This window comes from Chiloscyllium plagiosum, unplaced genomic scaffold (genome assembly GCF_037043375.1).
Source record: "Chiloscyllium plagiosum isolate Xiang-an unplaced genomic scaffold, Cpla_swu_hap1 HiC_scaffold_12, whole genome shotgun sequence".
In the NCBI taxonomy this organism is placed as follows: Eukaryota; Metazoa; Chordata; class Chondrichthyes; order Orectolobiformes; family Hemiscylliidae; genus Chiloscyllium; species Chiloscyllium plagiosum.
In genome coordinates this window covers 83,968,206-83,981,851 of record NW_028270150.1, presented here as the reverse complement: position 1 = coordinate 83,981,851, position 13,646 = coordinate 83,968,206, and the positions used below count along the sequence as shown (strand labels likewise).

The following is a 13,646-nucleotide window of genomic DNA, read 5'->3' as shown; positions in this document are numbered from 1 at the left end:
ATACAGCGTAGAAGATTGGAGCATTTTAAAAACAAGTGACACATGCCAATATCTATTTCATGGTCAAGAGAATATAATTTTCTTTGCTCTTTTGGTAATCCCTCTGCTGTACCATAACCATAATCATGTGTCGATCTCTGGTCAGAAAGGAGGGTTTCCACCTACACTACTCTTGAGGTTCATGGCCTTGTGTCCAGAGTCCCAGGCATACAAGCACACATGGCCACATTAATCCAACATCAATCACCTGACCAACTGTTCAGTTGAAACCACAGGTCTGCCCGACCTCTACAGAAATAAATTTGTATCAACAGAAAAATAACTGCTGCTTTGTCTGCGGTCTCCCCCACTGCCCCCATCTCCACCGAGGTGAATTTTATTCCCTGCCTTTTATAAACTACACTGGCATCGTATCTGTTCTTTATCAGTTGCATTTGTCTGTACTAATTATTGGGAGAGTTTATCTTTGGCCTATGCTGAGTTTGCATGAAAACATGGAAACAATTTCACTTTGACAAAACCAGCAGTGTGTGTGTTAGGTACAATTTGCTGACTACGTCCCTCATGGAAATGCCAGATCACAAACTTCACATTAAACGATTGGTGGGAGGCTGGCCACTAATCGTGGGTGACATTAATCTTCATGTAGATTGGGAAATCAAACTGGAAAGGCAGGCATGAGGAAGAGTTCAGAGTATATTCTGGACAGTCACTAGAACAAAATGCTGTGGATCCAACCAGAGATCAGGCTATTTTGGATGTGATGATGTGTACCGAGGTAATAAATAATGAGTAATAGTAAAAATGTCACAGTCGAACTTAACATTTAGTTTGCAAGTAAGAAAGGTGGGTCAGATATAACTGTACTGAACTTAAGTATTGGCAATTTCAAAGAAGGGCAGAGTTGGCAGACAACGGCAAGTGCTTAAGAATATAATTCATGACTGAGTGAAGATATATCCCAGTGGGGAAGAAGGATTCCACATGGGGATAAAGCAATCATGAACTAGGGAAGTTAAGGATAGTACTAAATTAAATGAAAAATACACAATGTGGCAAAGACTAGAGAGAAACCAAGGGGATTGTTGAATTGTATAACTTTTCCTAGAGAGCTGCCAGAGGGAGTGGTATAGGCTGGCACAACTACAGCATCTAAAAGGCATCTGGGTGGGTATATGAATAGGAAGGGTTTACAGCGATATGTGCCAAGTGTTGGCAAATGGGATTAGATTAGGTTAGGATATCTGGTCAGCATGAACAAGTTGGACCAAAGGGTCTGTTTCCGTGCTATAACTTCATGACCAAAAAAAGAAAGAAAATAAACCAAGTGCCAACTAGTAAGTACAATAAAATTGGATGTTAAGAGAATTGTTAAATATATTTAAAAAAGGACAAAGTGAACATGGGCCCTCAAGACAACAAAGTTGGGGAAATAATAATGAGAATCAGGAAGTGACAATGGAATTGAATAAATAATTTGCACCAGTCTTCATAGTAGAAGGACACTGATAAGATTCAAGAAAGAGAAAAGGGTCCCAAGAGGTTGGGAGCTTGGTTGGGGTGAGAATGTGGTCTGCAGGGGGATGAGCATATTAGACCGTAGGATATAAGCGCAGAATAAGACCATCTGGCACCTTGAGTATGTTCCGATATTCAATCATGGCTGAATTGTTTCTGGCTTTTATTGGTAGAGGAATTGAGTTCCGGAGTCCTGAGATCATGTTGCAGTTGTATAAGACTCTGGTGCGGCCGCATCTGGAGTATTGTGTGCAGTTTTGGTCGCCATACTATAGGAAGGAAGTGTAGGCACTGGAACGGGTGCAGAGGAGGTTTACCAGGATGTTGCCTGGTATGGTAGGAAGATCGTATGAGGAAAGGCTGAGGCACTTGGGGTTGTTTTCATTGGAGAAAAGAAGGTTTAGGGGTGACTTGATAGAGGTGTACAAGATGATTAGGGGTTTAGTTAGGGTTGACCGTGAGAATCTTTTTCCACGTATGGAGTCAGCTATTACGAGGGCGCATAGCTTTAAATTAAGGGGTGGTAGGTATAGGACAGATGTTAGGGGTAGGTTCTTTACTCAGCGAGTCGTGAGTTCATGGAATGGCCTGCCAATAGCAGTGGTGGACTCTCCCTCTTTATGGGCATTTAAGCGGGCATTGGATAGGCATATGGAGGATAGTGGGCTAGTGTAGGTTAGGTGGGCTTGGATCGGCGCAACATCGAGGGCCAAGGGCCTGTACTGCGCTGTATTCTTCTATTTCTATGTTCTATAACCCTATTCTCTTGCCTTCTCCCCATAAACCTTGATCACCTTGCTAATCAAGAATCTATCTATCCCTGTCTTAACTACACTCAATGACTTGTCCTCTACAACCTTCTGTGGCAATGATTTCCATATATTCACCACCTCTGGCTGAAGAAATTCCTCCTCTTCTCAGTTTTAAAGGGCTGTCCATTCACACTGAGGCTTTGCCCTCGGGCCATAGTCTCTCCTAAGAGTGGAAACACCTTCACTATATCCACTCTATCTAAGCCTCTCAGTTTCCCGTATGTTTTGATGAGGTCCACTCTTATCTTTGTAACACCATCAAGTACAAACCCAGAGTTTTCAATTGCTCCTCACACAACAAGCCCTTCATCCCTGGTATCTTTTTTTGTAAACTTCCTCTGGACCCTGACACTGACACAGGAAGCTAGTCAAGTGGAGGGAACAAAAAGGGATGCAGTGGCATTAGGGGATAGTAGACTGAGGAAAATTTTCACTATGCTCTGCAGCAAAAAGTGACAGTCCAGACAGCTGGGTTGCCAGTGTTTAGGATATTTGCTTCAGTCTAGAGAGGAAAATCTTTGCAATGAGAGGGATAGGACCCATTCATAATGGCCCATGTAGGCACCAAGGAATTAGGCAAGTGGTTCAGCATAGTCAATATAATACACCGAATTAAAAGGCAGAACCTCAAACTACATTGTCTCCAATACTATTCCACTGTACGAACCTCTGAGGTCTGTATGCAGCAGCAGTTTTCAGAACTGAAAGTCAACGCCAATGAAGCATTCCACTCTGGATTATTATCTTAGCCACGAGTAAATTCACACAGAGCAAATCAGATAGATCAGATTCTGGGTCATTTTTTTGCTTTGCAGCATGTAATGAATTGTGTGCCACAGGGATAATGCACCGAGGCTCAAATTTCAATAATTTATCCAAAATTATTGGAATGGAGAAACTAAATGTTTGGTTGTTACATTTGCTGTTGCCACAAAGACAGACAGAACACGCGATGAACATATTAAGGGCCATAAAAGGACGTAGGAAGGTTAAATGGGTAAAGATCAGGCAAATGAAATATAATGTAGGATATAAAGTGAAATGAACAATTTTGGCAAGAATTTAAAAATTGAATAATAAATAAACTGAGAGACTGCACACTCTTTCATGAATCACAAGAGGCTGGTATATGCAGATACAGCAAGTGATTAGGAAACCTAGTAGAATGTCTTCACTTATTGCAAGTGAATGGAGAATGGAATACAAAATTAGGAAGGTTATGTTTCAGTTATTCTGTGCCTTGCTGAGACCACATCCAGATTAGTGAGTTGGTCTCCCAAGTTCAGGAAAATTGTAAGTGCATTGGATGCATTGGATGCAAATTCAAGAGAAGATTTAAGGCTGGACTAGTACAGCATATGGAAATATTTAGCTGTCTTGAGGAATGACACGCTAGGCTTCTGTGGGGACTCAACAGGGCAAAATGTGGAAAAGATGTCCAGGTCAGTTAAGGAATAATCAAACCAGCCACACCCTTTGTGAATGTGCAGGCTCAAAAGCACCGAATTGCCTAATTATGCTCCAAACTCATATTTTTGTAAAATTTCAAAGGCCAGGCTGGGCAACTTTTATTCTGCATTTAACCCAATGCTGTTACTCAACTGGAGAATATTTTAAATTGGTGCAAACATTGTGAAAAGATCAGTATGAACTAGTTATTATCATATGGTAACTAGAGTTGGGTCACTCTCACCTATTTAAAAAAAACTCTCGTCCTTTAGCTAACTTATTATTTAAATTCTCATTTTCTGTCCTTTTTGAATGATTTTGGTATGACAGACTGTAATAATTTATGTACAGACTCCTCATTTATTAAAGGATTATAGATTTCACTGATACATGATCTAGGCTGACATTTAGTTTGAGTGATTTCTGCATTGTCAGAGGTGTCATATTAGGATGAGAAATATCTTCAGGCACTTTTCGAAGAGAGCGGAGGTCTTCCCTCTGATATCCTGGCCAATATTCATCTAGAAAGCCTAACAAAAATCTGATCATTCCTACATTGTTGACTGTGAGATCTTAGTGTCTGAAAACTGACTGCTCCTTTGGTTGTAAAAATACAGAGATATCCTGTCTTTGTTTAAAAAGAAAGCCATATAAATGCAAGCTTGTTGTTTTCCTTATCAGTACGATTCTGCAATTTTTGCCCACAACAGCCTGTGAATGCTGGGATAACGTGAGTTTTCATTTTGATCGCTTTTCATTAGATAGGTGTATCAAGGGTCATGAAGCAAAGTGAGTCAATGAGCTATACAACAACCATGATGGGCTGAATGATTAGGCGAGGAAGCCTTGAAGACTGACAAAATCAGGGACAAGGATGAAGCGATTTACTTTACATGTTACGACAAAAACACATCTTAAACCATGGGCTGGTCACAAGAATAATTGACTTGTTGAGAGACTGGACTCAGATTGCAGCATTTGACACTGTTTCGAGTTTCCACCCATGCAACCTTTTGCACATATAGCTTTTCTCAAGCAGGACCATACTGCATGACCATGCAATGGCCAGTCATGCATTTCAGTTGGTCTAATGAGGTTGTATGTTCTCAGTGGGTGAAAATGGCTGGCAAGCGCTCTCCTCTGCACTGTGCTATGCTAGCTTTCCTCTAAAACAAGACAGATGTTTCTTTGCTAGGGCTTAATACAAATGTCAAAACAATATGAACTGTGGCCCCCTCAGAGCTGAGGAGCTTGGAAACAAAACAGAATTGTGACTGGCCGCTCCAGAGTCAGCAGAGATTCATTACAAAGGAATTCATGGGCTGTGTTCCCACAGAACTTTCACCACAGGAGGAAGAAACTGCGAGTATGGAGTGTGTATTAGATAAAACAAATATTAACACAAAAGAATCCCTTTAACTGTCTGGTCTTAATGTAGATGGGTACCACCTGTTTTAAAACTGCACGAGTTGTTATCAGCATTCAGTATATTTAGAAACTCATGGTATTTTAATCTGAATTCATGATTGCCTCTGCACTGGGCAGGAACAGTTTCTTCTGTGCTTTACAAATAGGAGATGCTGGACTAGAAGCTGTGGCCTGCCGTAAGTAATATCAAGGGGAAACACTCCGAGTCGTGGAAGTGACTCAAACGGCCCTGATTTGAACCTATCCACATTGGTGGAATGGGACCGTGGCACTTGTGTAAGTCATAGGGAAGAGGATTCAGGGAGGGGTAAAACAGCAGGCAGGTGAAGTCTAAAAACTTTCCCTGTACTTAACCCAAAGATGTAAAAGCATTTACTTCCTGGGGCCTCTTTTGGCCCCAGCTCATCTTTCTGCTAGGTTGGTTGGAAGGAAATCTATAGCTGCTTCCCTGAGCAGGCCTCTGGTTAAAATTGCATTCGGGCCCTGATGATGTCATGAAAGCCCCATCTGTGTAATCAAAAAAAAGGACTCTGCTGATGTCTGCTGTGTGTCATTGCAAACTGTTCAGAGCATCAGTATAAACTCACATTGTTCGGGAATAGAATGGGAGCTTGATGCACAATTCCAATTGGTGATTTTCATCTGTCCAGGTTAAATTCCATCATATAGTTTCAATTCTTGCTGCAGATTTATTCCAAAGGTGTTGGATAGATGGTCGTTCCCTCCTTCTGCCACTCATTATATTCCAATGACTGCCTTGTTAGTTGAGAACCACTCCAGTTTCCCATGTGCCAGATCACTGCACCTATCAGCGAAGTCTGCACTTCTTTCTTCCCGCTGTCTGATCCTGCTGTCGGACCACTAATGGCTATAGTCCAAGGAAATAAAACTGCACCATCTGCATTCTGCTTACAACTGATGCCCAATACACAAATGATGCTCGGATGAAAGGCACTGCAATACGCCGACGTTGTTGATGATGTCGAGAAGCAGAAAATGTAAGCAATGTGTCCCTTACTTGAGCAAATAAACAACAATGAACTAAATATTCTCCAAGCTTACTTGGTGCAACTTTTTTAGGGTGGTAAAGATACAAAGACAGAGGTCTGAGGAAACACTGTGCAATTTTGCACATTGCTTCGACTGCAACCCTTTTCAGAATGAATTTTTAGTCACTATCAATCTTAAACTTGTCACATTCTCTTCATGGGTGCTACCTGACCTGTTGTGTATTTTTAAAATGTTATGTTTTTAATTAAAATTCCTTACCAGCAATTTGAGTAGCTAGGAACTGAAGCACTTCCAGTGGCCACAGTGAAGAATATTACACTTCAATTTCAGCGGTCATAACCTTCTCTGAGTAATAACAATGGTGTTCAAGGTCAGGACAAATTGTGAAATTTGCGACCCATGGATATCATAATAGTTTGCAAATTGATTGAGTTTGCTAGCAGTATGGAGCACTGCAATGACTACATGTGAAACACAAAGTAGAACCAGTGTTTGATAAACAGAGATTTCTACTCACCATGAATAGCATCTCATAGTTTTCAATAATCTTTTGAACAACGGTGATGATGGCAGCACTCTCCTCAGCTCGAGCTGAACTTTGAACACTGAATTCCTTGTCTGAACTCTTCTGTTTGTGGAGGAGGTTGGGGCCAAAGATTGTGGCAAGGTTAAGTGAAGTCATTTTGTTTCCAGTCACCTAAAATGTAACAAAGCAGGATAGAAGTAGGAAATGCTGCTTAGTTAGAATAGCTAATTGATTCTTGCAGAATAATTAGGAGGGAGATAATGGTGCAGTGGCAGTGTCATTGGTCCAGTAATGCAGAACTCCTGGTTAAAGCTCTGAGAACACAGGTTTAAATCTCACCATGGCAAATAGTGAAATCTGAATTCATAAGAAAATCTGGAATTAAAGGCTATTGACCATGTAGCCACTGGCAATTGGTGTGAAAAATCCTTCTACTTCACTAATGTCTTTAGACGAAGAAAATCTGTCTACATCTGATTCCAGCCTCATGTGGTTGACTTTTAACTTTCCCCTGAAACAGCCTAGCAAGTCACTTGGTTTGATAGCAGTCATGGATGGATGACAAACAGTGCATTTGACAGCAAGTCCTAGACTGCATTAAAAGGAAAAAAACCTAGCTGCCTGGAAAAACGGAACTGACCTTTAAAAAAGTGTGAAATTTCACACCTGCACCCTCAGAATTCACACCTGGTTCCATTAACTCCTTAGTTGTGGGGAACTCATCAACATTTGAACATTAGGGTCTAATGACTACATTCTGAGCCCTATATGATTTTAGCTACCAATCACAGCAGTAGTCCCACTCCCCTCAAGGTGCCACAGCAGGTGGGGGTGGGGGGGGAGTTGAAGAGAGGAGGGATGTCAATTTTGGAGTCAAGAGTACTTCTCCAAGTCTGACAGGAAACCTTGGGCACCCCCTGTTTCCAATTACTCTCCCTGCCAGTCACAATCACCTGTTTCTCTCAAAATGCACGTCACTGCTCACAGGTTCAGATGGGACCCCATCCTGTGCCATGATAATGAGATTCATGAGCGATCAGAGTGTGTCAAGGAGTCATCCTCATCCCCCTCCCTCTGTCCTAACCAGTTTTAAAAATGTCGGCTTCCATTTTTATGAGATCCAAGCCCAAACATAATTAACTAGCCAACGACAGGTTATCACATCTACCGGATGCTGATTAGAATTGGAAGAGAGACAACACAAACAAACATTCATCAGTGTGCGTGAGGGAATACCATGCAATTGGCAAAGTTGTTATTACAACACTGCATTATTAAAGCAAACTGGTGCAGTCACGCTTATTTATGGAAAGCAAAACAGAAACAAAAGATCACATGAATTCTAGAGGGATCAGTACAGCCTGTTGTAACATTACTTGGAGCCTAACAAGGGAGAAAACAGTGCTTAGTTACTAACACAAGAAGCTCCACCATTACAACAGTGACTAATCTATAAAAACAACTTCATTGACTGTAAAGCACTTATAGTGTAATGAGAAAATGTGTTATAGAAGCAGTAGTCCTTCTTTTCTTTTAAAGGACACACTAATTACCAGGTAGAATGAATCTTCAGATGATTATTGTACTGCACCGCAAACATTTCAGATTGGGCTAATACTTCAGATAGTCGTACAACTTGAATTGGTGACAGGTTGCACTATTTTAGAAAGTAAGATTGGTATTCCCTGCACTCGCAGATGGTAATCCTAAACTACCAGTTCTCTGGCCCACCACAGGCAAAGCGCCAGGCTCAGCACACTCTTGGACTCTTCCTGAGCCAGAAGAATGTCATCAGTTGTCGGTCCAGTTGTTGGTCACTTTCTAGCTAACAGGAGACTCCTTTAACTAACTACTAACATTGATGGAGAAATGAGAGATATTAAATAAGAGGCTAATTCCTTATCACCTACTTATCCTATTGCACACAGTCAAAATCTACCCTCAGTCAGTGCATCAGAAAATAAATATTTTTAATTCTAAGTGTTATAATACATTCAGTGCCAGGACTAGTCATTTCATTGTGACCTCATAATACCACTGCAGCCATTCCTGCATTTATTTCCAAAATAGAAGTTAATTTCTTAAGGAAAATAGTTTCTGGTGTTGTACATGCCTGATGGTTCTGCCGCCCAGTTTCTGTTTAATACTAAAGTTATGTAGTGTTCCTTCTACTAGTCTAGCTGACATATGGCAGGAATATGCCTACATCAGTGTACAAAATTCAAACAACCATTAAAAAAGACTTCCATTTATATATCAATTTCTGGCTGTTCCAAAGTTCTTTACAGTCAATGAGGTATTCTTCAAGTGTAAATGCCACTGTGATGTGGGGATAAACAGTCGCTAATTTACTCACAGCAGTCACACAAACAGCAACTGCCAGATCATCTACTTTAGTAATGTTCTTTGAGAAATAAATATTGTTCAGTATGTGAAGGAGATTTTCCCTGATCTTGTTTGAAATAATGCCACGGAATATTTTATGTCTGCCTGAAGGGGAGAAAGGGGCCACGTCTTACTAACTCATCCAACAGATGCACCTTCAACTGTGCAGCACTTCCTCTGTATTGCATTGAATTGTCAGTTTCAATTGCATGTTCAAGTCTCTGCGGAGGGACTTGATCTACTGACCTTGTGATTTACAAGTTGACAGTATTATCTACTGCCAAAGCAGTCAAATATCCTGATTAACAATTGGAACAAATCAAGTTGGAGATCCTGTGCTCCATCACAAAAACAACTCATTCTTCCTCTTGAAAGAAAACTTTTTTAAAAAATATGCATATATGCTGGTTCCATGTAACATTATATACTTCTCCAGGGTTAGCAAGTTTAAACTTCAAATTATTTTGAAGCAACTTGGGATTACTGCCAAACCCTGGCAAGGGATGTTACTAAGATAATAATGGCAATAAATCTGAACCATTTCTTGCTGCCAACCTAATGGAATTAAAAGAGTCTACTGTCATTGCTAACTACAACAATGGTATTGTTAACTATGAAATAAATTAAACATTTATAAGTTTAACTTTGACATTTCCAGAAATTTGGATCAAGTTAAATTTAAAGTAAGTTTTAAAAAATCTCATCCATCAATTTAACTGGACGGGAGCCAGGAGGAAATATATAAACTGCTCAGTTCTAGGCACTATTAAAGGAAGAGGATGGATGGGAGGGGGTAAAAAAGGGAAGATTATAGGAGGCTGCAATGCAGCTCTGTTATGTGAATATCTTGTTTTATGTATAAGATGTAAAGAATATGGTATATGGATTCAATACAACACAGTCAATGGAATTCTGAAGTCTCTAAAGTTCAAAGTTCCCCTACCTCCTGTCCATCTTTATCCAGGGTGTCTTCAGCATGATTTGTTACCATGGCAAGAAACTCCATGAGTCTGTGAAGCGTGTCACAATTACATGGGGGCAGGAGATAAATGAGAAGCTGCAACGCATTGAGCTGTTCTTCCTGTTCGAGTACTAAGATAAAGAGAACAACTCCTATGTTAAAGTCAATGTCACAGACATGCAGTATGAAATGAATGAATGTACGATGTTATAACAAAATCAGAAGCAAGATAAAAAAGATTCTATCCAATATCTCACCATGCACAACATTGGTTTTTCTATTGCAAACTGAAGTTAGCTATATGTATTTGACTCTCTTCAAAAGTGTGTGATGGAGAGAACTAAGTGGTCTTGCTAACTGGTGGCTTCACAAAGAGGTCAGTTGAGATTGAAAGAAGCTTAGAAACACATTTGCATAAAAATATGTCTGAATCAATGTTGGTGGTCTGCACTTGCAGCATGAGGGCAGAGGAGTAGGCTGATGGTGCTGACAGGATCTGGATCAGTGGTGCTGGAAGAGCACAGCAATTCAGGCAGCATCCGAGGACAGGCAAAATCGACGTTTCGGGCAAAAGCCCTTCATCAGGAATAAAGGCAGAGAGCCTGAAGCGTGGAGAGATAAGCTAGAGGAGGGTGGGGGTGGGGATAGAGTAGCATAGAGTACAATAGGTGAGTGGGGGAGGAGATGAAGGTGATAGGTCAGGGAGGAGAGGGTGCTGACAGTCGGTGTCAAAGTGATAGCATTTACTCAAGTCATTTCTGCTTTGTTTTGCTTTAGGAGAATGCAACACATTCCTTGGTTTGTTGCACTTTGAGAGAGTATTACAGTTCTGAAGGGAAAAAAAGGTCATTTTTAAACTCACTTATTTGGCACACCAAACTTGACAACAAACACGCACACAACATTAAAATGTTAAGTGATTGGATTATTTGTTTTCTTCTAAACATCTAGTCAAACAAACAAAGCATCATTTGGAGAAGCCAGAGTTGGACTAGGGTGTACGAAGTTAAAAATCACACAACACCAGGTTATAGTCCAACAGGTTTAATTGGAATCACTAGCTTTCGGAGCGCTGCTCCTTCATCAGGTGGTTGTGGAGGACACAATTGTAAGACACAGAATTTATAGCAAAAGTTTACAGTGTGATGTAACTGAAAGTATACATTGAAAAATACCTTGATTGATTGTTGTCTTTCATCTGTTCGAATACCATGATAGTTTCACTTTTTTCATCATATGTAAATCATAAATTTTTTTTTAAAAAAGTTACATTCTCAGGTGAACTTTAACAATTGGTGTTAGCCAGACAATATGTTGAAGGTGTTAGCCCCCTGTGCCTGACCCCGGCAGGTATCCTAAATTTATAGAAAACTAACACCACTTGGAGCCAGCTCACGCCTCATCATCAAGCCCAGGAACTGATTAAGGAAGAGTTCATGAACAGGAAGAATGGAAACAGCCAGACTGAGCATCTCATGGATTTTCAATGAAGCACTGAAGGTCAAATTGCCTCTGGGGACGAGAAAGCCCTCCAGGCAAACATTACAAAAGGGGGTATGGAATTATTATATCATCACAGCAGTCCAGACTTTGCACAAGTCAAGTGTGAGCAAATATGAATGCAGTTTTAAATGCTGTGTTCTTATGATGAACCACCAGCTTCATACACCTACCAACAGTCTATCAACTGTAATTCAGATCTCACATTTACAGCCTCACTATAAGCTCATGTACTTAGCAAAATAGCAATCCTCAGATCTGTATTTACTATTACTTTTCAATCAGAATGGGTGCATCACCCAGATATATAGTTCCATGTTTACTGTTGCAACTCCCACTGTCCTGCAGGATAAAGGTGTCAGAAACTGCAACACACAGAAAACAGGCAAAGTTGCATATCATCAGCCTGCTGGGAAAAATAGTGCTAGCCATCACTGGAGCAGCCATGATTCAGTCCATGGCCAGCAAATGGGCTAAAACCTGGGAGGATTATTACTCACTGTCTCACATCCCACTTCCTCCTCATCCCACACTCTTCCTTCTTACATACTTAAGATAGTATAATCATGCATTTCCTGTTTGTGGGCGGCACAGTGGTACAGTGGTTAGCACTGCTGCCTCACAGCGCCGGAGACCCGGGTTCGATTCCCGCCTTAGGCGACTGTGTGGAGTTTGCACGTTCTCCCCGTGTCTGCGTGGGTTTCCTCCGGGTGCTCCGGTTTCCTCCCACAGTCCAAAGATGTGCAGGTCAGGTGAATTGGCCATGTTAAATTGCCTGTAGTGTTAGGTAAGGGATAAATGTAGGGGTATGGGAGGGTTGCGCTTCGGCAGGGTGGTGTGGACTTGTTGGGCTGAAGGGCCTGTTTCCACACTAAGTAATCTAAATCTAAACCATATCCCTTACTCCAAACGTACACTACCATTATGCCTGGATCCTTTCAGATCCCCAAGGACTGCTCTCTGGTCAAACACATGAAATGTGAAGTGCAAGCGTTTTTGAAGAAAAAAATGCTGCCACTCAATCTTGTATTTTCAACCTCAGTTACGGATACGAAGGCTGGCTTGATTTTAGAGAGAAGCACAGAAAGTGGACTCTGCTTGGTGAGGACTGGCACAGTTACCAGCCAGCACTAAGGGAAAGGATGGCACAGGTATCAACTTTCCCAGTGCAGGGTTGCACACGGTTCTGCTGCAGAGGACTCAGAGCAGGACTTTGTATCTACAGACCTGCAGAAAAAATGCTGATGAGCGCGCGCGTGCGCACGCACGCACAAACACACACACACACGATGTGTGATGCACTGGGATTTGTGCCAAAAGGTCTGTTATCATGGTTGAACAGCACGGAGAAATCTGGCTCCACTTTGGCAAAGTGTTGCACAATGGTTTTTTAAATTAAAAAAAAACATATCTCCGAAGAGACTGATAATGCTTAAAATTAAATTCAAACTTCTAGTTAATAGTTGAAAAGGATGGCAAAATTTCATATCTTAATATCTTTCCTAATACGAATGACTAAAAAGACTCTGAACTAAATAATTATTGTGGAAGGCATACTTTAAACTACAGAAAAGGTACATACCCCGTTTATTGCTCATCTCACATCACAGTCTGCACAGAGTTACAGTACCTGCAGCAAACCATCCACATTTGGTCCGAGTTTACAGTAAGTTCCCATTTTCCCAATTAGTAACATTGATCACCTGCAGTTCCTTCCTTAGTTTTCATAGAGTTTCCTAAATCTATCACTAGAATAAAGCTATTCACAATGACTTCTCCCCATTGGCCAATCCAGAAAGGATTTCCTGAAAAATTTAAAAGGCAATGGGATGCAGAGACAATTCAGCCTCTCTCTCTCTCGATATTCACTGACAGTCTGTAACCCAATCTCAAAAATGGCTTCTTCAGTCTTATATCCCTTGATAACATGAAATACATTAGTCTGGCATCCAGGTAGAAAAGCTGGTTAGTTAATCTTGACCCCAATATTCTTTCATCTTGAAGTATGTGGACAATTTGTAAACACAATTATTCACAAGGGTTTCAACACCTTTCT

General features: G+C 40.9%; 1 protein-coding gene across 7 annotated transcripts in view; it reads right to left on the bottom strand.

The window, feature by feature from the left end:
• Positions 1–13,646, bottom strand: part of LOC122554976 (rho GTPase-activating protein 6) — a 538,092-nt gene that overhangs the window by 29,597 nt on the left and 494,849 nt on the right. For all 7 annotated transcript variants that reach the window (XM_087992993.1, XM_043700459.2, XM_043700460.2 and 4 more), the window contains 2 exons: positions 10,073–10,221; positions 6,736–6,915 (listed from right to left, as the gene is read on the bottom strand). In XM_087992993.1, the coding sequence (XP_087849119.1) occupies positions 6,736–6,915; positions 10,073–10,221 (329 nt within the window). The remainder of the gene's footprint in view (positions 1–6,735; positions 6,916–10,072; positions 10,222–13,646) is intronic.